General features: G+C 39.0%; 1 protein-coding gene across 5 annotated transcripts in view; it reads left to right on the top strand.

Moving 5' to 3' along the window:
- The window catches only part of REV3L (REV3 like, DNA directed polymerase zeta catalytic subunit), a 175,596-nt gene that overhangs the window by 145,436 nt on the left and 6,438 nt on the right, over window positions 1-23,722 (top strand). For all 5 annotated transcript variants that reach the window (XM_069598110.1, XM_069598108.1, XM_069598105.1 and 2 more), the window contains 7 exons: window positions 1,268-1,376; window positions 3,227-3,433; window positions 8,307-8,416; window positions 14,713-14,827; window positions 19,978-20,115; window positions 22,137-22,327; window positions 23,116-23,362. In XM_069598110.1, coding sequence (XP_069454211.1) covers window positions 1,268-1,376; window positions 3,227-3,433; window positions 8,307-8,416; window positions 14,713-14,827; window positions 19,978-20,115; window positions 22,137-22,327; window positions 23,116-23,362 — 1,117 coding nt within the window. The remainder of the gene's footprint in view (window positions 1-1,267; window positions 1,377-3,226; window positions 3,434-8,306; window positions 8,417-14,712; window positions 14,828-19,977; window positions 20,116-22,136; window positions 22,328-23,115; window positions 23,363-23,722) is intronic.

Raw genomic sequence — 23,722 nt, forward strand, 5'->3', positions numbered from 1 at the left:
TCTGCGTATGAGACTACCATTCTGAGCAGGATGAATGGGCTGTAATACAGCTAGTCCACTCTTTGTAGTTGTGTGTGTGTATGTGGGTCATTGTGTGACTGATTCAGCATCATGAATAGATAACTCATGTGAACAAGACTGCAAATACGATCAGCCTTGCAATTTATCTATTTCACTCTTCATGTATATCTGTTAAATAAGACATATTTGTTATATCTTGTTAAATATAATCGTTGTTATATTTGTTATATCTTGTTTACCTCTTATTAAATAAGAGTTATATAAAATTTGTTGGTATAAATCACTTTTCAGTGGAACAGTCTGAGGATTATGATCTTATAACTTTAGCTGTTAACTTCCTCTTGACTTTTCTTAGAAATAGATTTCTTTTAAAAGGTTAAATTGTCAAATGTTAGATTTTATTCATGTCAACCAAATTTTTTCTCATAAGAAATGGCCTTCCTTTATAATATTTTTGTGTAATTAACACAAAGTGTTATAGTTTTAGTCTGAAGTATATTCACTCCTTATAGAAAGCTTTTATGGAAATTGTCTTGGTAATTTTGTCTTTTTAATAAGAATAGGAATTTGGAAAAGTTGTTGACAGCCTTTTTGAAAGTGAAAGTCACTCAATGTCTGACTCTGAGTGTCTGACTCTTTGTGACCCCATGGACTGTAGTCCATGGAATTCTCCATGGCCAGAATGCTAGAGAGGGTACCTTTTCCCTTCTCCCTGGGTTGGAAAGATCCCCTGGATCAAACTCAGGTCTCCCACATTGCAGGCGGATTCTTTACCAGTTGAGCCATAAGGGAAGCCCAAGAATACTGAAGTGGGTAGTCCATCCCTTCTCCAGTGGATCTTCCTGACCCAGGAATTGAACTGGCATCTCCTGCATTGCAGGCAGATTCTTTACCAACAGAGCTATTAGGGAAGCCCCTACAGTCTTTTTATTTAAGGTTTAAATTTTTCTTTAGGTAATTTAGTGTAAGGTAGTTATATGTTGAGATGAAATTTGATATTTCAGTATGGATTTTCTCCATATGTTTTAGAATAGTGCCATTTAAGAAATGTTTCTTTTAATAAATTGTATTTAAAGAACTGTTTTTTGGTAACTAAACAAATAAACATTACTAAGTATATGAATTCATGTTTAGATGTTTAAAAATGAATTTCCAGTAGAATTAGAAAGATTCCTAAAATTGCCCAGAATCTCTGTTCTATGATTTGAGAAAGTATTTGCTTAATTTTTTTTTTTTTCCTTAACAGGTATGATGAGTTCAAATTTGGCTGTACCTCTCTAAGAGTACCTCCAGATTTACTTTATCAAATTAGGCATGATATCACAGTGTCCCCCAATGGGATAGCTTTTGTCAAGGTAATACTCTCTTATAAATGAAAGGTATCAACAGTGATTTAACCTTTGGAGAGCTAATGGTCTAGATGTTGTTGGCATATAATACGAAAAAAAAAAAAGCTTACTTCAGTATCTCAAAAAAATCAAAGATACAAGGAATCTTCTAAGAAACTTTTTAAATCTTTTTTTTTTAATAATGATATTATTTTGCATGAATTTAGTTTTAAATCTTTTGTTAGATTTTAGTTTTTAATGAACTGTTGCAAGAAATAGATTGCATATATACCTCCTGCCCTCTGTTAGAATCTGGTCGACTTAGATAGCTATGTGATGATCACAACAGTGTTAACTTACAAAGATTAAAACTGCTTTAGCATACACTTTACTAACTGTTCTATATATTTTAAATTAAGACTGTCTTAGAAGTGATATTCTAATATATTTATTGATTTTATTTTTAAGAAGATACCCAGACTTATAACAGAGTCCTTTTTTCTCTCTCTGTCTCCCCTCAAAAAGAGATTAAAAAGCCTCATAAATGAATAAATCAAAGGCAAGTAGGAAGAGATCTAGGAGAAGATTATATTGCCTCATATGCCAACTTCATTCCTTTTGTTTCTATTTCCTTAGCAGTGAGTCTGTAAGAATCACGGGACAGTAGAGGAGTTGGTGGTGGTAGCATGGACCCCACGAGCCCTCAGATTCATTCTGGTGTACTTAGCAAAAGTAGCATCATTCTCTACCAATCAAAGGGTGCTGTGTTTAAAGAGTTACTCTAAAATTAGCCATCTAGATAGGAGGGAAAATTCTACCAAGAGAGTTCAGGATATATTCCATTTTGGAAAACGTTATATTTTAACATAATAACACGCCATGTCTTAACATAAACATGGCTGCTTCAAAAGATACACAGAATGAATTAGAGGTTAGAATATGTTTTCATTGTCACATATCTACTAGCTTATTATTTTATCTCCATTTAACAGCATTTTAAGAGCTTGCATCTACATTTTGACCCAATGTGTAAAGCTTAATGAAAGTTAGATTTTTGTTGGTTTTTTTTTTTTAGTATTCAGGAGTGTGATTATACTATCCCTGAGGTTTTAATTGTTCAGTCTGACATGCATTACCTTGCACGTGTCTGTGAATCATCCTCAAAGTTAATACTGTTTTGTGATTTTCATTCCTAGTGGAGTTCTCATAAATTCTCCCTAGTCTTGATTAATACAAATGATTTTTTTTTTTGGCGTCAACAAATTTTATCACCTCACTATTCATCCCCTCTTCCAGATTGCTAATAAATATAGGCCGGAGGGGATGGCTTAGTGGTCTAAGCATCAGATTTGAAATACCTAGAGTCCCTGGAACTGCAGGTTTGAATGTCAGCAGAGTCAACCCAGCTCATCATTCTTCCAAGGTAGATAAATGGAGTTCCATGCAGATTACTGTGTGGGGTCATTAGGATGAGATTTTTTAAAACTGAGGTTTGTTATGAGTGATACAAATCCCGTGTGTCTTTCTGAAAGAGTGGGGTCTTGGATCAAAGTTTTGACAAAATTTCCGTCTGAACGCATATGGTCTTTTACATACTAGTTGGTATCCTCCTTCCTGGAGGTCTCTGAACTCACTTAGTAGTGCTACAGTAGATTTATAAACATTTCAGGAACCTTTTAGGAGAAAAGCCCTCTTCAAAAGAAAGAAAATGTGATGATTTTATATTGACTGCCACTGGTCTTGTGGCCACTCTTACTATTTGTTTCAATTCATGACAGTTGGCCATTGTTATACTTTTTGCTTCCTTCTTAATTATCTAAATCTATAATATTTATGGGATCTAAACATTCTTTTTTTTTTTTTTCCCTTTATGATAGCCTTCAGTAAGAAAGGGTGTGCTACCAAGAATGCTTGAGGAGATTTTGAAGACTAGACTCATGGTGAAGCGGTCGATGAAGGCTTACAAGCAGGACAGAGCCCTTTCACGAATGCTTGATGCACGTCAGCTAGGACTTAAGCTGATAGCAAATGTCACATTTGGCTATACAGCTGCTAATTTTTCCGGGAGAATGCCATGCATTGAGGTAAGTGATAACAAGTCTATAGCTTTTTTAAAAAGAGACTAAAGCAGCATTAAATGAATACCTGTTCATTGAAGCATTTTGTTTTGAAACTTTAAAGTGTTTCATTTCCATGACGTAGTATCAGTTTTTCTTGCAGGGCTTATGTACATATATATTCTTGGGGATTTGTGGGTTTTCTCTATGAGAACTCTATTTAATGATGATTTTATAAATTAGCATACACATTTCTGCATATCTAGATGACCATATCAATTATTGTCATGAGGTTTCTGTGCCACTGTTACAGCACTGTTTACAGTAACACTGGTACTAAATAATTCCTTTTAATGTATTGATAGAGATCTGAAGCTAGTTCATTTGTCTTCTCTAAATGTCAAAAAAAAAGTCATTCCATATTTACTAGTATACCGGTAGATATAAAGTAAAACCTTTCTCTTGCAGTAGTTCAGTTCAGTTCCTCAGTTGTGTCCGACTCTTTGTGACCCCATGGACTGCAGCACGCCAGGCCTCCCTGTCCATCACCAACTCCCAGAGTTTACTCAAACTCATCTCCATTGAGTCGGTGATGCCATCCCACCATCTCATCCTCTGTTGTCCCCTTCTCCTCCCGCCTTCAATCTTTCCCAGCATCAGGGTCTTTTCAAATGAGTCAGTTCTTCACATTATGTGGCCACAGTATTGGAGTTTCAGCTTCAGCATCAGTCCTTCCAGTGAATATTCCAATGAATATTTCCTTTAGGATGGACTGGTTGGATCTCCTTGCAGTCCAAGGGACTCTAAAGAGTATTTCCAACACCACAGTTCAAAAGCATCCATTAAGATACTTCATTAAAAAGACTAATTTCTTGTTATTTACTAAATTAGGGTGTTAATTTGACATAAATACAAAGTAGTATGACAGAGTAATACAATAATTCACTAATTGAGAAAAGGACAGAGTATTCTTGTTTGGTTGATGATCTTTTCATGCCAAATGAAGGCTAGAGCATTGTGGTATGCCATATTTGCAGTAGTTCAGCAAAGGAAAAGCAGTGGAAGAATAAAGTCCCCAGACAGCTCACAGAAGGCAAAGTAAACTCCAAAAACTTGTGCAAGGGACTTCAGGTTATATGTCCAGCATGTAAGAAACTCATAGTCTCCACTCTGTCCTCCCACCAAGTAAGCCAAACAAATGGAAGAGTCAACAACTTTTCTTAGATCTGTTGGGGAGGTGAAGTCACAGGGTAAACTGCTACCCCTCCCCACAACTGAAGAGGCCCAGCAGGTCAATACAGAGACTCACAGCTTACCAGAGCATAATCCAAGAGCACAAGTCTGAGAACCAGTGCCACGGTAAAAATAGGACCATAACTGATGAATTGCTGGAGGCTCAGGGTAAACAAATCTGAGAGAGAAAAAACCCCAATGGACCCAGTCATCAGGGTCCCCACACATCTAGGAGCTGACTAGACGGACCTTTGTTGGCAAAGTAATATCTCTGCTTTTGAATATGCTATCTAGGTTGGTCATAACTTTCCTTCCAAGGAGTAAGCATCTTTTAATTTCATGGCCGCAGTCACCATCTGCAGTGATTTTGGATCCCAAAAAAATAAAGTCTGACACTGTTTCCACTGTTTCCCCATCTATTTCCCATGAAGTGATGGGACCAGATGCCATGATCTTAGTTTTCTGAATGTTGAGCTTTAAGCCGACTTTTCCACTCTCCTCTTTCACTTTCATCAAGAGGCTTTTTAGTTCCTCTTCACTTTCTTCCATAAGGGTGGTGTCATCTGCATATCCGAGGTTATTGATATTTCTCCTGGCAATCTTGATTCCAGCTTGTGCTTCTTCCAGCCCAGCGTTTCTCATGATGTACTCTGCATATAAGTTAAACAAGCAAGGTGACAATATACAGCTTTGACGTACTCCTTTTCCTATTTAAAAGAATATATATAGTGTATTCTGCTTTCAGATCAGAATTGAATTAAACTAGAGATCAATAACAGAAAGATAGCTGGAAAATCCCCCAAATACTTAGAGATTAAATAGCCGATTTCTAAATAACACACAGGTCAAAGAAAAAATCTCAAGAGAAATTTTTAAATTATTTTGAACTAAATGAAAATACAATTTATCAGTGTGTGGAGATCAGCAAAAACAGTGCTTAGAAGGAAATTTATAGACTGAATGCGTCTCAGCTTGATCTGAAAGGATACCTGCATGCCAGTGTGCACTGTGGCACTGTTTACAATAGCCAAGTCATGGATGCAGCATAACTGTCCATTGGCAGAGGAATGGGTAAAAAGATGTGGCACGTAAATACTACGGAATATTACTCAGCCGTGAGAAAAGTGGACTAATTCCATTTAGAGCAGCTTGGATGAATGTAGAGGGTGTCATCCTGAGTGAAGCAAGTCAGAGAAGGAGAAATATTGTATGGCATCCTTTATATGTGGAATCTAAAGAGAAATGATACAAATGAACTTACCCACAAGACAGAAGGAGACTCACAGACTTATCAGAAAACAAACTTTTATGATTGCCAAGGAATGGTCACGCACACACTGCTATATTTAAAATGGATAACCAACAAGGACCTACTGTATAGTATATGGAACTCTGCTCAATGTTGTGTGGCAGTCTGAATGGGAGCGTAGTTTGGGGAAGAATGGATACATGTATATGTATTGCTGGGTCAGTTTGCTGTTCACCTGAAACTACCACAGCATTGTTGATCAGCTATATCCCAATATAGAGTAAAAAGTTAAGAAAAAAAAAAAACTAAGCATAATACCCTCAATGTCGTCCATGTTGCTGCAAATGGCAAGATTACCTTCTTTTGTATAGCTAAATAATATTTCATTATATATAAACTACATTTTCTTTATCCATTCATCCATCATGGACACTTAGCTTGTTTCCATGTCTTGACTATTGTAAATAAAGCTGCAGTGAACATGGGGATATAGGCATCTTTTCCCGTTAAGAGTTTTTGTTTCCTTCAGATAAATACCCAGAGGTGGAATTGCTGGATCATATGGTTGTTCTACATTTCCACCAACAGTGCACAAGCGTTCCCTTTTCTCCACATCCTTAGCAGTATTCTTTTCAGCGGATTTTTACTTTAAATATTTTTCTTATTATGACTTTTCAGGATCCCAACCATTGGCTAAATTGTGAAACCAATTAATTTTTCTTCTTTTTAAATCCATTCTCTTAGCCCTGTAATCTTATTTATTAGGAACTGTTGCGCAGAGTAGCAGAATCAGTTTTAATGCAGTTCCCACTCCTTTCTTCTCCCCCCGTGCTCGACGGTGCCTGTCCCTCCATGCCTGAGTTCTTCATAGTGCATGGACCTCAGGGCCAGCTGCAAAAGTTGTGACTCTTCCAGGTGTAGTTTACATGGGTCAGAGTAGATGGCAGGAGGCAGACATTTAGGATCAGTGATGTGTGTATTTATTTGTATGTGTAGATCTCAAAATCACACTTGACTCTTAATTCTGGATGGCTTGCCCACTTAGCTATTTGCTATCACATATTTTTATCTTGTGAAAGTGGCAAAAGACAGATTGAATGTTTTATTTAAACTCGAATTTCAATTAGATGACATGATTGATTCTTTTAATGTATTAGGTTGTAGTTCATATTCTCAAGGTTTTCTAATGCACAAAAGGTCTCAACAGGATTTATGATCTTAATTTAAAAACCAAATTAAGTTTCTGTGATCGGTTTATTTATTCCTTTGTTCATATACTTAATATTTCCTTTGTAAATATCTTTAAACAGCCTTTTAATTATTACTCAATCCTGCATTAAGTTCATATAATTCATATTTTACAGTAAAATGGGAAAGATCATTATATATACTGTTTGCAAAAGGAAAAGTACATAATTCTTACTTTAAAACTTTAAAAAGTAATGTTCCATTTATGCTGAACAGCAGTTTCCCCAGCCTTTAGCTTTAATGAGTTTAGTAAATGAAGCAGCAGTGCTATACTAGCCTCCTTAATTTATTTAACTATGAAGTATAATTAGCTTGCCTCTCATATTTGTCAAGATCCACCATCTTTTTTGCTTTGTCAGCTTACGCCATGTTCATTGTTAAAACTCACCAATCACCAATGAAAGAACCCTTGTTAGACATATATCTGCTTACCTGATATAAATTGAACACTGTGATACATTTTCCATCATATAATCATGCATTTTTCCTTGCATTCAGTATTAATATAAAAATTATATATAACCAATCACTGAGATTCAGGTTCAGTGTAAACTTTTTTTAAATTTATTTTAATTGGAGGCTAATTACTTTACAAGGTTGTAGTGGTTTTTGCCATACATTGACAGGAATCAGCCGTGCGTGTACGTGTGTCCCCCCATCCTGAGCCCCCCGCCTCCTCCCTCCCATCCCAACCCTCAGGGTTGTCCCAGTGCACCGGCTTTGAGTGCTTTAATGAGACTGAAATTATTGTGATACTCCAACAGAAAAATACATGCACACACATGCATATACATCGTGTGATCTCCTGCCAGTATAAAGGCATATTAGAAAGTCCTTCAATAAATAAGGTTTATTCTTCTAGGATCAAATATAGCTATCCTTGTATATAGTGCAGTCCATTGTACTTACTGATACATTCAAACAGGCAAGTCTGTATATTGATTGGTTTCTTCTTTTAAATTATTCATCCACCCCATTTTCTTGTTGAGTACTTGAAGAAGGAATAATGAATGGCCCTGGTGACTATTTTGTTTTATTTTCAGTGTTCTTTTCTCCTTGTTTCATATTTAGAAATATTCAGTAATGAAAATTAAGTATTATACATTAAAGTCTATTGTCTTATACTAAACTATATTAAGAAATTTTTTTCCAATGTGTTTGTACCAACAGGTTGGTGATAGTATTGTTCACAAAGCCAGAGAAACTTTGGAACGAGCTATTAAACTGGTGAATGATACCAAGAAATGGGGTGCCAGGGTTGTATATGGTGATACTGACAGGTAATGAACTTTGTTTTGTAGTTGTCCTTTTGCATCTCTTCAGATATTCATTTCAGTGTTTGAAATGCCTTAAGGATAATCCTTCCTAAGAATAGATTCTACCTAAGTTCTCTCCAGTTTTTGTGAGCCGCAGACTGTGAAGATTCCCATGGCATCTCTCCAGGTAGCAAGTATGTAGATGTGATGGTAGGTTAGTTGTGTCCAATTCTTTGCGACCCCCTGGACTGTAGCCCACAAGGTTCCTCTGTCCATGGGATTCTCCAGGCAAGAATACTGTTGTGGGTTGCCATTTCCTCCTCCAAGGGATGGATGTGCCCAACCCAGGGATCAAACCCACATCTCCTGCATTGGCAGGTGGATTCTTTGCTGCTGAGCCATCTGGGAACCCCTAAGTATTTAGATAGGGATCTGCAAAAACTGTATATACAGGAGTCTAGTCTGTTTAAAGAAAGAGTTTTTAATGTGAAGAATTCCTCAGATAGCTGCAGGTCTCTGAATTTAAATATATATCTTAAAATAATCAAAATGTTTTTGAAAGACAGTTGCTAAAGGTATGAGTGGTTCACTTTTCAATGGGCCCCAAAATCTGTTGCCCTTCTTATATAAACAGTTCATAAACAGTTTTTGCTTTGATTCCAGAGGCTCACAGACTTCCTAAAGCCCATTATCTATGAGCTGACAAAGGATAGGACTGCCTTTGAATCCTAAAAATAACCTCAACCTGGCTTACTTTGATATTTTACAGGACCCAGTTATTTATGTAATATCCTATTTGTATGACTTAAAATTTTTCTAGAATATAGGAGTTATACAAGTTTCTTGGAGTCTGAAATTTTCTTTTCATATTAAAGGCTTAAAGTCACAGTGTGATCATTCTAAGAGCACTTGCCTCAGGAGCTCTGATCACTTTGCAGTGCAGCGGACCAATCAGAAATAATGCTTCTAATCACTGAAAATAGCTTCCAGCTAATCTTTAAACAGCATTTAGTCTTCTCCAGTTTTTTAGTGCCCATAAAATCAGCATAATCATATTAATGCTGAATAAGACCTTGCCTTCACATAGCAGCTGTTTCATTATCAATAGGTGGGGATAGTTTCAAGTTATCCAGGCCCCATTTATCCATAGTCTCTACTGTTCCCCATCAAAAGCCACTCTTCACTTTGAGTATTTCACTGCCCTGTAAAACCACTTCCGCTGAGAGGTCTAGCAAAATAAAAATTACTAGGACACAGTTTTCCAGAGCTCCTCACAAAATAATTAGGGAAGAGGAGAAAAACTTTAAATTACTGAATTTAATTCAGGGTCTTAAATGTCAGTGGTTGACAGCACAAACCCAGAATCAGAAGTTGGCATGATTCTGATTGTAGTTATGTTGTTTAGCCTTTAAGATTTTTAGGAAATCAAACAAAAAACACAGACTTAGAATGTCAGACTGGAAGAGGACTTTTGGGTCAGAGTTTCCATGTGGCTGGAAGAAAACCCTAGGAGGCCCATTCTCCGGTGCTCCTTAGGAGCAGATTCCCCTGGGGTAAGAAGTGTGTCTGAGATCACCCACTAGTAAGACATAGAGCTCAGATGGTAAAGAGACTGCCTGCAATGCAGGAGACCACGGTCTCCTGGGTCAGGAAGATCTCCTGGAAAAGGGAATGGCTACACACTACAGTATTCTTGCCTGGAGAATTCCATGGACAGAGGAGCCTGGTGGGCTACAGTTCATGAGGTCATAAAGTGCCGGACATGACTGAGCAACTTTCACTACTATATCAGATATCACAGGCTTTTTTATGATTCTAATCAATGAAATGTTTTTGCAGTATCATTAGAACTTTTGATCACCATTCAGCGTCTGATTCATTTAGTAACGTTTACTGAAATATACTGAGTGAGGACACTTTACTCTAGGGCATGCATTCTCAGTGGTAGTAACATTGCCTCAACAGAGTTCAAATCAGTCTTTGAAGAGCAAACCACTTTGATAGTATGGTGGATCTGGGCCCCATGAAGATCGGCTGTACCCAACAATATTTTATTCCTTATTAATTACTTTCTCTTGTTAAATTTACTTTTAGCTTTTTTCGGGGGGGAGGGGCAGACAGTAATGATACCATGGTGAGAAGCACTGCTCTAGGGATAACAGATGAATGCTTGATGGAAGGAAGGAGTTCTTCACCAAGAGTGAGATGTGGAGTCTCTTTCTAGCTATGCTCCTAACTGATTGCATGGCCATCAAAAAGGTCACTTGAGCCTCTCTCAGACTGCCATCAGACCACGTCTGACACAGATGATGAATGACCACTGGCTCCCTCCAGTTTTAAGACTGCTGGTTTTATGGAGTCCAGCTAAGGGAGATCAGTTACCAAAGCATCAACATTACTCTGTCAGAAAGGGTGTTTCTTTCTCAAGAGCAGATATAATTGTGGTTCTCAACAATCTTTGTCCCACCTTAGTGGGACAGACCTACTTCCGTCAGCTATGGAAGCTCTCTCTAGCAGTGATTCTCAGGCAGGACAGGGAAGGACGTCTGACAATATACAAGTCCAGCACAGCAGAAGGGTGTGGGGGAACTAGAGCAAAAAGTCCCTCAGGAAGTTAATCTGCATGTAACTGAGAAAAGGCCTCCTGGGTGATTCTAATGCCCCACTCAACTCTCCGTCCCATGTGAAATGACAGTCCCTCCTTTAAGACAGTCTCTGTTTGTAGGCTAGTCACCTTAATTCTGTAAGTGAACAAAAATTCCCATTTATCCTGGTCAGCTCTCTTGAAGCTTAGCTCCAACTATAACTGGCCAAAAGAGCATAGATTAACTCAAGTGAGCCTACTGACACTGCCAGGCAAAATCTCAAATATATACACTATCATAATGACTTTTAACATGTAAAGTATTTATAACTTTAATTTTTTATCAGCTTTATCAAGATACAATTTTTAACAAAGTACACAGTATATATAGTTCAGCACACAAAATGTATAGATACATATAATCAGCTGCCACCCCAGTCAAGATACAGAGCATTCTGTCCCTGTGGAAGTTCGGCCATGCTCCACTGCAGTAGGTCCCTCATTTTCATCCCATACCCCCAGGCAACCATTTACCTGATTTCATTTACCACAGCTAAGTTTTCTCTGTTCTAGAACTTAGAAATGTGTGTATAAATGCTTTTCTCCATCATTGCATCTAAACATTTTAATAATTTTTTTTTAAGTTTGGTATTTACACTAAACTAAAACATACCCTTAGCATATGATTCAACAGTACTACTCTTGATATATACCTAAGAGAAATGAAAGCTTCGGTCCACATAAATCCCTGATGCCACTCTGCATTGTAGCTTTATTGATAGTCCAAAACTGCATTCCACATGTTCGTCAATGGATGAATGAACAAATGTGACATATCCATATAATGGAATACTGTTCAGCATTTAAAAGGAACTAGTTAGTGTTACTTCCGCAGTATGGGTCTATCTCAAAATTATGTTGAGTAAAAGAATCCCGACATAAGTATATTAGCTTTGTAGGTTATATAATATTCTTGAAAAAAGCAAAATTATAGTAACTGAAAGCAGGTTGTGTTGCCTTGGACCCAAAGTGGAGTGGAGAATTATTGCAAAGGAATACAAGGGAACTCCATGGGGTCATGAAAATGTCCTATATCTTGATGCTGGTGGTAGTTACACAGATGTATTAGTTTTCTAGGGCTGTCACAGATGTAGTGGTTTAAACACAGAAATGTGCTCTCTCACAGTCTGGCTGAAGCCCTGGATGGAGGCATTGGTGAGTAGGTGTGCTCTCTGACAGTCCGGCTGAAGCCCGGGATGGAGGCATTAGTGAGTAGGTGTGCTCTCTCTCAGTCCGGCTGAAGCCCGGGATGGAGGCATTGGTGAGTAGGTGTGCTCTCTCACAGTCCTGCTGAAGCCCGGGATGGAGGCATTAGCGAGTAGGTGTGGAAGCCTGGGATGGAGGCATTAGTGAGTAGGTGTGCTCTCTCACAGTTCCAGCTGAAGCCCAGGATGGTGGCATTGGTGAGTAGGTGTGCTCTCTCACAGTCCAGCTGAAGCCCAGGATGGAGGCATTAGTGAGTAGGTGTGCTCTCTCACAGTTCCAGCTGAAGCCCGGGATGGTGGCATTGGTGAGTAGGTGTGCTCTCTCAAGTCCGGCTGAAGCCCGGGATGGAGGCATTAGCAAGTAGGTGTGGAAGCCCGGGATGGAGGCATTAGTGAGTGAGTAGGTGTGCTCTCTCACAGTTCCAGCTGCCAAGATGGAGGCATTAGTGAGTGGTGTGCTCTCTCACAGTCCAACTGAAGCCCAGAATGGAGGCATTGGTGAGTAGGTGTGCTCTCTCAAGTCCGGCTGAAGCCCGGGATGGAGGCATTAGCAAGTAGGTGTGGAAGCCCGGGATGGAGGCATTAGTGAGTGAGTAGGTGTGCTCTCTCACAGTCCAGCTGAAGCCTGGGATGGAGGCATTAGTGAGTAGGTGTGCTCTCTCACAGTCTGGCTGAAGCCCGGGATGGAGGCATTAGTGAGTACTGTGCTCTCTCACAGTCCGGCTGAAGCCCAGGATGGAGGCATTGGTGAGTAGGTGTGCTCTCTCACAGTCTGGCTGAAGCCCAGGATGGAGGCATTAGCGAATAGGTGTGGAAGCCCGGGATGGAGGCATTAGTGAGTAGGTGTGCTCTCTCACAGTTTCGGCTGAAGCCTGGGATGGAGGCTTTAGGGAGTAGGTGTGGAAGCCCAGGATGGAGGCATTTGTGAGTAGGTGTGCTTTCTCACAGTTCGGCTGAAGCCCAGGATGGAGGCATTAGTGAGTAGGTGTGCTCTCTCACAGTCCAACTGAAGCCCAGGATGGAGGCATTGGTGAGTATGTGTGCTCTCTCACAGTCCGGCTGAAGCCCGGGATGGAGGCATTAGCAAGTAGGTGTGGAAGCCCGGGATGGAGGCATTAGTGAGTAGGTGTGTTCTCTCACAGTCCGGCTGAAGCCCAGGATGGAGGCATTAGTGAGTAGGTGTGCTCTCTCACAGTTCTGGCGGAAGCCCAGGCTGGAGGCATTGGTGAGTGGTGTGCTTTCTTATGAAGCCTCTGGCTTGGCTTGCAGGTTGCCGCCTCTTACTTTGTCCTCACGCGCCCTTTCCTCTGTTCATGCGCAGCCTTGGTGTTTCTTTGTCTAGTTTCCTCCTATAGGGATACCAGATCAGGCTCACCCTAACCACCTAAATTAGAGCCACATTTTAACTTAATCATCTCTTTTAACGCCCTGTCTCCAAATATAGTCACATCCTGAGATACTGGGGGTTAGGGTTCAACATAGGACTCTAAGGGACACAGTTCAGCCCATCACAAGTCTTATACACTTGTCAATATTTATGAACTATACACTTAAAGTATATTCATTTTATTATATGCAGATTGTATCTATATATACTACTGGTGGGATTATACATCAGAAATAGCTTTCTGAGAAAAAATGCTGTCTGGAATTCAGTTTCACATTATCTTTCAGAAAATATTTTTAATATATACTATTTATCTAGAAATTCTACTTCTAGGAATTTATTCTAAGGACATAGAGTGTGTGCCATGTTTACTATTACATATGAAATATTAGAAAAAAATTTAATGACAATATCCGTACATTGAAATACAGAACTGTTAAAATAATGTGAAAGAACTAAACATGGGAAAATGTTCATAATACACTACTAAATGAAAGGGGAAAGTTATCCAACTTTATGACCGGTGACCCCAAATGAGAAAAGATTTACAAATGTACACAACAGATGCACAGGTTTCCTGGCGTCTTTGGTCTGAGCAGTGGGATTGTAAGCGGCTGTTTTCTTTGTGCCTCTCGGTGTTTCCTGACAGTTCTATGAACATGTTTTATGTATGTGTGTTCTTTTCTAAGTTGGGTGGTTCTGAAAGGAAATTTTCTCCCATATCACAAGTAAATTTTCCATTTCTTTATAATCACATCTTTTATTTTGTGACTGACATAACTGTGTGTCATAAAACGCCATAAATGTATAGGAATGACTCAGGACCTTCTTGGCAGCTGTGCTAACTGGTCTGTGTGTAGCTAAACTAGAAACATCAGATGCTTTAAGGATCTGTAACAAGATATATCTTGGGTACACAAGGCAAGGGTGATCAAACAAGAAAGCTCAGATAGGAAGCAGCTGAGTAAGGAAGAGTAAGGGGGAAAGGTTTTCCGAAGTGTTACAGTATTAGGCAGGAAAATTACTATTGATGAGGATTTGTTGCAGCTTCCTTATCACCCTACTCTATTTTTAATCCTCTTAGTATGTTTGTGCTACTGAAAGGAGCCACTAAGGAGCAGTCTTTTAAGATTGGGCAAGAAATTGCTGAAGCTGTAACTGCTACCAACCCTAAACCAGTGAAATTGAAGTTTGAAAAGGTAAGAGAAACGTAATACTAAAAATCACTTAGAAAATTCGCATATCTTGTAGAGATTTCTGATTTCTTAATACATTTTCAGGGTATACAGGTCTGTGAAAGTATTAAATTTAAAGTATTTTTCCATTAGTTTGGTATAGTTTTCACAAAATATTTTTTAGTAATATCTGATATAAAGAAATGAAAAGATTGTTCCACTTAACTATCGATGTGCAGCCCCAAACTTCATGGTATAAAACAAGCACCATTTTATTACGCTCCCAGATTTTATGGGCCAGGAATTCAAAAAGGGTACAGCTGGATGGCATGTCTCTGCTCCACAATGTCTGGGTCCTCAGCTGACAGCTCAGGACTGATCCCCTGAAGCTTGCTCACTGCTCACTCCCACATCTGGGGGTTGATGCTGGCTGCTGTTTGGGACACCAGCTGGAACACCTACACGTGGCCTTTCCCTGAGGTTACTTGCTCTCCCTCACAGCATGATAGCTGAGATCTAGAAATGTACATCCCAAGGAGAACCAGATAAAAGGTGTTTTGCTTTTTATGACCTAGTCTCAGAATCATACAGATCACAGCCTATCTAGATATGAAAGGGAACATAAGCCCCCATCTCTTAGTGGGAAGAATGTCAGAGTCACACTGAAAGAAGGCTGTCTGAGAGGAGTGTTTCTTTGGAGAATGCAGTTTGCCACAAGGACCTTCTGCTGTTTTCACTTTACCTTAGATACGAAATGTGCATTTAGTTCTTTCTGTATTAAAGGTACTGACCTAGGAGCGATGTAGAATGCAAAAACACAGTCCTGCCCTCTAAGAGCCAGTAGTCTAAAAGGAAAGATTAGAAATGTATGTAAATGGTCTTCTATTGTAAATTTAGGGAGCAGTCTCTCTGAGCACTATAAGAGTGCAAAGAAAAGGAGGTGTTGTGTCCCTCTACGCTAGGTGGGGAGACTCCTTGTAGAAGGTAAATGCTGCAGCGTGTCTCAGAAAATGGTTGGAATTTCAGCCATGCAGCCGGGGCACTGCAGTCCTGCACAGAAGAAAATGGCAAATGAAAGGATATGGAGTTGGAAATGCACAATATGGGAATACAGAGTAGCAGAAGTCTGGGAGAATAAAGTTGAGACCAGGTTCCAGAGTGTCTTGAATGCCAAGCTAAAGTGTTTAAACTTTATTCAGCAAAGTTTATCAAACAAAAGCATGGCAGAGCCTCTTAGGGAGGATTGGCCTAGCAGTGGTTTGGAGATGGATGTGGAAGAGAAGAATCTCAAGACAGGATGCCTCTTACAACCTATATATACTAAAGTAGGGGGATGAACTAGTGAAAATAAACAACTCAAGAGATACTGAGAAAGAAGGATGGGCAGGAATTTAAAAAGTTTTTTTAGGAGAGCAGGTGTGGAAAAGAGAAAAGAGGGAGATGAGAACCAAAGATGACTCCCAAATGTTTATTACGCACCTGCTCTGAAGCAAGAATTGTGCTGGGAGAGATTTAGAGAGGACTTGGGTTTGGTAGCTGCCCTGAAGAGTGAGCATTCTAATTGGGGTGAGAGGGGGAAGAAAAATTAAAAAGTGATGATAAGTGCTATTCTGGGAGAATGTGATGCTGTGGACATTCAGCCTGTGTAGCAAAGTGAAGAGCATGGTGTCCTTAGAAACTAACAGTGGACATGAGATTTTACCTGAAATAGATTATAGGCCTAAACATAAACTGTACAACTTCTCAAAGAAAACAAACCATCTGTTAGGAATTGAGATGCATATGTTCATGAATATTGGTCTGTAGTGTTTTTTGGTTTTGTTTTCTGCTTGTATTGTCTTTGCTTTGGGGACAGGGTAAAAAAAAAAAAGCTGACCTCATGAGTTAGAAGTATTTCCTCTTCTGCCTTCTGAAAGAAGAAGTGCATAAGATTGGTGCAGTTTTTTCTTAAATGGTTGATAAAATTCATCAGTGAAGCAGTCTGGTCCAGAAATTTTATGGGGGAAGGAGGATTTTCAATTATAATTTAAATATCTTTAATAATTCAGGTTCTCTTCTCATGTCAGTTTTAAAATTTGTGATTGTCAATGAGTTTGTCCATTTCTCTGAAGTTACCAAATTTATTGGCATGAATTATTTATACTTCCTTAAAGTGATTTTGGTATCTGTAAACTCTAGTAATATCCCACCTTTTACTTTTAATAGTGATAATTTATGTTTCTCTTTTTCTCCCTTGATCATTCTAGCTAGAGGTTTAACCATTAGTAGAACTTTCTGAAGAACCATTTCATTAACATCCACTCTATTATTTCCTTCCTTTGGGATTAGTTTGCTTCTCTTTTCCTGTCTTGTTAATTTACAAACGTGAATCACTAATTTTAAACAAAATTTTAATATAAGTACTTTAAATATGTAAATTTCTCTCAAAGCACCAGTTTAGCTTCAGATATCTTGTGCTTTTATTATTTTAATATCTTGTGGTGGTGCTCAGTCATGATTCTTTGCGACCTCATGGACTAGCCCACCAGGCTCCTCTGTCCATGGGATTTTCCAGGCAAGAATACTGGAGTGGGTTGCCATTTCCTTTTCCAGGGAATCTTCCCAAATCAGGGATCCAACCCTCATCTCCTGCAATGGCAGGCAAACCTGCCACTGTGCCACTGGGGAATCCCTGTTCATACAGTCAGTGTTCCTTTTTCTCCATCAGGGCAGCTGAAAGCCAGGTCCTCTTACAGATTCCCTTGCAGGACGTCTAGGCACTCCCTGACGTGTGAGTGTGTGTGCTCAGTTGTGCTTGACTCTTTGCACCCCGTGGACTATATATATAGCCCACCAGGCTCCTCTGTCCATGGGGTTCTCCAGGCAAGAATAGTAGAGTGGGTTGCTTTTTCCTCTTCCAGGGGATCTTCCTGACCTAGGGATCAAATCTGAGTAGACACCAGGGAAGCAGCAGCTACCTGGGAATCTTGTGCTTCAGTGATAACAATCTACAGGTTATTTAGAAGTGTGCTGTTTAAGTTCCAAATAGTTAATATTTTCAGATATCTTTTTGTTACTAATTTTAATTCCATGTGGTGAAAGAACATAGTCTGTATAATTTCAGTGCTTTTAAATTTGTTAAAGTTCATTGTTTGGGCTAGTATATGGTCTCTCTCTTTTTTTTGGACTCTGCTGGGCCTTTGTTGTGACCATGCAGGCTTTCTGTTTGCGGCCAGCTGGGGCTCCTCTCTAGCTGCAGTGCACGGCTTCCCGTTTTGTTGGCTTCTCGTGCTGTGGGCACAGGCTTTAGTGGTTGCTGCACGTGGGCTCCTGAGCGAAGGGTCTGGAGTTGTGGCACGTGGGATCTTCTTGAACCAGAGATGGAACTAATGTCTGCTGCATTGCAAGGTGGATTCTTAACCACTGGACCACCTAGGAAGCCCAGCATGTTCCCATGTGACCTTGAAAATCCCTGTGTATTCTGGTTATTGGGTGGAATGGTCTATTCTACAGTAACACTTAGGTTAATTAATAGTGTTGTTGAAGCCAACAGTAACAATTTTGCTGACTTTGTCAGTTTCTAGGAGAGAGGGCCAAAGTATCAAATAGAATCACAGATCTGCCTGTTTCTTGCTTTTTGTTTTGCCAGTTTATATTTCATTAATTTTGAAGTTTCTTATTAGCTATATATACATTTATGGTTATTTATCTCCTTGATAAACTGATATTTTTATCTTTGATAATATCCCTTGTCTGGAAATCTACTTTTTCTGATATTATATAGCCACTCCAGCTTTGTTTTGATTAGTATTACAAGTGTATCTTTTTTTCTAACCTTTTTATTCTTTTTCATTTAAAATAGATTTCTAGTAGAAAGCATATTGTTGCATATCTTTGATGGGATCTAATCTGATCATTCCTGCCTTTTACAAGTCACATTTTCTTTTCACATTTTCTAACACCATTTTTACACTTTTTACACCACCTACATTTAATGTGATTACTGATACAGCTTGGGGCAGAAAAAAGGACCAGTTTGGTAATGTAAAAAGGGGTGGAGACACACACCCATTCATCCAGGAATTCACTTCAAGGAATTTATCCTTTGGATTAATCCAAGCAAGGTTGTTCATGGGAACACTACTTGTAATTCCAAAAGATTGAAAACATCCTAAATGATGCAGAGTAGGTAACAGGTTACAAAACTTATTATACCCTCATAAAATGGACTGCTATGCAGCTGCAAAACAAAATGAACTTTCTGTTGAGAATGGAATTCTCTCCAAGATAATTACCAAATGAAGCAAGCAAAGTACAGAGTGAGGTGGAAGGTAAGCTACCCTATGTATATAAGTACATTTACTTAGAGAAGAACATACAGGAAATCAGTAACAGAGGATGCCTGTATGGAGGGGACAGTAGACTCTTTATTGTATATTCTCTTGTAACTTTTTAATTTGTACCATATGTAGGTGTTACTGAAATTTTTTAATTACTTAAAGAGATATGATTGACTCTGAAAGAGCAGTGTCAGCTGAGGAAGGAGCAGAATTGGTAGTGCAAGTAAAGGCAACTCATTTTGTTCGCTCTGTCCTCCAAGTGTTATTCATGAATTTGTTGAGCCCTAAGCCATATTTACTTTGCCAACAAAGGTCCGTCTAGTCAAGGCTATGGTTTTTCCAGTGGTCATGTATAGATGTGAGAGTTGGACTGTGAAGAAAGCTGAGCGCCGAAGAATTGATGGTTTTGAACTGAAGTGTTGAAGAAGACTCTTGAGAGTCCCTTGGACTGCAAGGAGGTCCAACCAGTCCATTCTAAAGGAGATCAGCCCTGGGTGTTCTTTGCTCATGCAGAGAGTTGACTCATTGGAAAAGACTCTGATGCTGGGAGGGATTGGGGGCAGGAGGAGAAGGGGACAACAGAGGATGAGATGGCTGGATGGCATCACTGACTCAATGGAGATGAGTCTGAGTGAACTCCGGGAGTTGGTGATGGACAGGGAGGCCTGGCGTGCTGCGATTCATGGGGTCGCAAAGAGTCCGACACGACTGAGCAACTGAACTGAACTGAAGCCGTATTTAGAGTTTTCTTAAAACTGACGTCTGATTAAAGAGAGAGAAAGGCATATAAAAATAAGATGTTTGTGGTTGGGGGAAAAGTGCTTATTGAGAGACATTTTATTAATTTCATCACAGGTATATTTGCCCTGTGTCTTACAAACGAAAAAGAGGTATGTGGGTTACATGTATGAAACACTGGATCAAAAGGACCCAGTATTTGATGCAAAAGGAATAGAAACAGTGAGAAGAGATTCCTGCCCTGCTGTTTCTAAGGTAAGTTTTATCTGTCTTGTTTTCATCTTTTAGAAATAAGTGGCAAAGAAAGTGGGTAAACATCCTTAAGCAAATTTCTAAGTGGAAAAACTGTATGGACTATATGACTATGTTTAACTAAAAGAGAAACTGTATGATTTTTTGAGTTTCATTTCTAGTGAAAGCAGCTTATTTCAGTCCTTAGTTTCTGACCTCTCCCACGCCTTACCTTTCACACAGTTGCTAAAAAGCAACACTTGATGAAAATTTCCTGCCTAATCATCTAGAGTTGATATGATATTTTATCATATGGCAATACCCAAAAGCTGTGAAGCAGGATAAAGAAGAGAAAGTGAACAGAGAAATTTCATAAGTAAAATAATCCATCTTAGATTAACTGAAATTCTGTTTACTTGAGTTACCAAATACAAGTTAGGAAGATTTCTGAACACTGGTACTATAAATTACCTAAATTTCTCAACCACAGTAATTTTAGTCATAGTATTTTTTATTTCTTTTCTTCTTTATTCAGGCCCATATTTGTTCTGTAACAAATCAAAAATAAGTCAATCTCTCATACTTTTAATGCTGTCATAAAACTCAGTGTGTATAGAGTAGGAAATGGCAGCCCACTCCAGTATTCCTGCCTGGAAAATTCCATGGACAGAGGAGCCTGGTGGGCTACAGTCCATGAGGTCTCATGAGTCATACATGACTAACAAAAGAGAGAATGAGAAAGAAAAGAAAAAATCATCTAACAGTCACAGACTCGGTTCTGAAGGACAACTGTTATGATTTCTGGAGATCAGATTTTTTAGTACTCATGTATAGGTTTTTTTCCTTTCTTGTAGTATTAAAGGTCAAAGTTGAAAGAGTATTCTGTACATCTATGAAAATCAAAGTGCATACCAAATATCCGATATTTGATCCCACAGGGATTGAGTTGTTAGTACTTGCCCAGCCTTGTGAAAAGTGCGTGGTGCACCAGGTCCCTGGGGGCACATTCAGTCTCAGAGAAAAGAGCAGCCTTTCAGGATCAGGAACTGTGGTTTCATGGTAGAGAAGTTTTATAACGGACATCAAAAATATTTTGGAAAACAAATTATGTTCAAAATTTTAAAATAAATGAGAAATGCATGCCTTAAGAAGACACGAAACCAAAGTCTCAGCTCCTTGTAGACTGCTGATTAGAACCTTCAAGGATTTTCAGAACATAAATCTTTGCGTGCTGTTTATATAAACAAATTAATTCAACAATGTGCAATAAAGGTTTTCTCAAAGGAAAAAAAAACTGTGTAAAGTGCTGTTCCGTGTATGAGAGCATTAAAAGTATAAGAGAGTGACAGTAATCAACCTATATGTCATATATGTAACATTATATAAATTTGAGATATATTTCATACTAGTTTCTGGAAAGATACTATCCAGTGCATTCTTTCTCTGAGGGAAGAATGGTACCCTAGCTAAGTTAGCAAACTTGTGTAAAATATGTATGGATTCCGGTACTCAAAATAAGATACAGAGCTTTCCCACCTGGAACTAATTTAAATTCATTCCACTGTATGTCAGTCATTTTCCAGTAGAAATACTGCAGCACAGAAAATTCTGTCACAGTTTCTGTTTACTGACATTATAAAAAGGCAAAAGACTGGCTTTTCTTTCACTGCTTGGTGATGTTTAAACTTCTTTCTGTCCACCTGAATCCAACCCTTTCTATAACAGAGTAAATAAAAAATAATACATGAAAATCATGTCTGGCTTCTGTGCCTGGAGTGCTCTTGGCTGTATGAGACAGATGTTTCATGCTGCTCATCACACATAGCAGACACTTCATCTGCATGGCATTCCAATCTGATTTTCCTCAAGCTAACTCTCCAAATAATTTCCAGTTTCAGTAATTTTTTATTATCCAGTCATTGTAAATAGCAGATTATTTAGATCAGGAAGTTTTCTGGTAGTTATGTAAGTAGAAGTGTAACAGCAGTGATGAAATATATTAGAGGATATTTTACCTTTACGAGCATATCCATTTTCTTTTTAAGATACTTGAGCGTTCTCTGAAGCTGCTATTTGAAACAAGAGATATAAGTTTAATTAAACAGTATGTTCAACGACAATGTATGAAGCTTCTGGAAGGAAAGGCCAGCATACAAGATTTCATCTTTGCCAAGGAATACAGAGGAAGTGCCTCTTACAAACCCGGTGCCTGTGTGCCAGCCCTGGAACTTACAAGGTAATGATGCGCACAGCAGCACAGCCCTCAGTACCTAAGAGTGTGGTCCTGCAATTCTGAATGGTTTGGAGTAGGTGAAAAGACCTAGTCCACAGGCACAGATACACAGTTGTCTGTTCTCCTGCCCACATGAAGCCTTTTTAACAGGAGTGGGTGACCCCAAATGCTGCAAGCTCTGAAGGCGAAAAAAGAGCTCCTCTTCTGGCCTTCCCTGCAAAAACTAGATTCAGTGAAACTGTAATCTGTTACAGAGCTGGAAGGGATTGTTTTTCCGATATTGGAATCATGCTGCTGCTAAGTCGCTTCAGTCGTGTCCGCCTCTGTGCAACCCCACAGATGGCAGCCCACCAGGCTCCGCCATCCCTGGGATTCTCCAGGCAGGAACACTGGAGTGGGCTGCCATTTCCTTCTCCATCGGAATCATAGGTAGTCCTTAATATTGATCCTGCTACAGCAGTAAGGTGCTGTCATTCTAGAAGGAGATCAGCTGATCAGCTAAATTTTCTCTTATCTTTTAGATTTATGATAGTTAATTTAAGCTAGTTGATATCTGCCAACTCATACTGTTCTCCAGGTAACAGTAATTTACAGGGTAAGTTTTATTAAACTCTTAGAGCATATCCATTTGGTGCAAGTGAAGTGTATATGGCTGTCAGAGTTAAAACTACCTTGAAGGTTCCCCTTGTCAATTTCTCATGGCTTCATTACTGTTTAATTCTCATTTCATTTTCTGGAGAGATGCCTTCCATGACAGTCTTTGAATGACTGTTTTACTTGGATTTAAATAGGAAAATGCTTACTTACGATCGGCGCTCTGAGCCTCGAGTTGGGGAGCGAGTACCATATGTCATCATTTATGGAGCCCCTGGAGTACCACTTATCCAATTAGTAAGGCGCCCAGTGGAAGTCCTGCAGGACCCAACTGTGAGACTGAATGCCACTTACTATATCACCAAGCAAATCCTTCCACCTCTTGCAAGAATCTTCTCTCTCATTGGTATTGATGTCTTCAGCTGGTATCATGAATTACCACGGGTAAGCCTACTAAACGCACCTGTGCTATGACTCCACAGAGAATTCACTTAATGTTTTCAGGAGAACTAAAGATTTCATTTACATGCTATCAAAGCAGAGCAAATCCTTTACTATCCTAAACCAACAAACATGCTATACTTTTCTGGTTTCATCTTTTACAAACACCTTCCCAGCTTCTGTCAGATTAGCCAAATTATAGAAGATTAAAGTAAATCCCACAACTACTTCAGTGGTAAACACGTAACTATAAAATATCACAAACAGCAAATAAAAATGAAAGAGCAGAAATTCCTTCAAAATGGGTATTTAAGAAATATATAAGCTCTAGTAGCTAGACATAGTTCTGTAGAGACCAGAGTA

The sequence above is a fragment of the Ovis canadensis genome, chromosome 8 (assembly GCF_042477335.2).
Source record: "Ovis canadensis isolate MfBH-ARS-UI-01 breed Bighorn chromosome 8, ARS-UI_OviCan_v2, whole genome shotgun sequence".
NCBI lineage: Eukaryota > Metazoa > Chordata > Mammalia > Artiodactyla > Bovidae > Ovis > Ovis canadensis.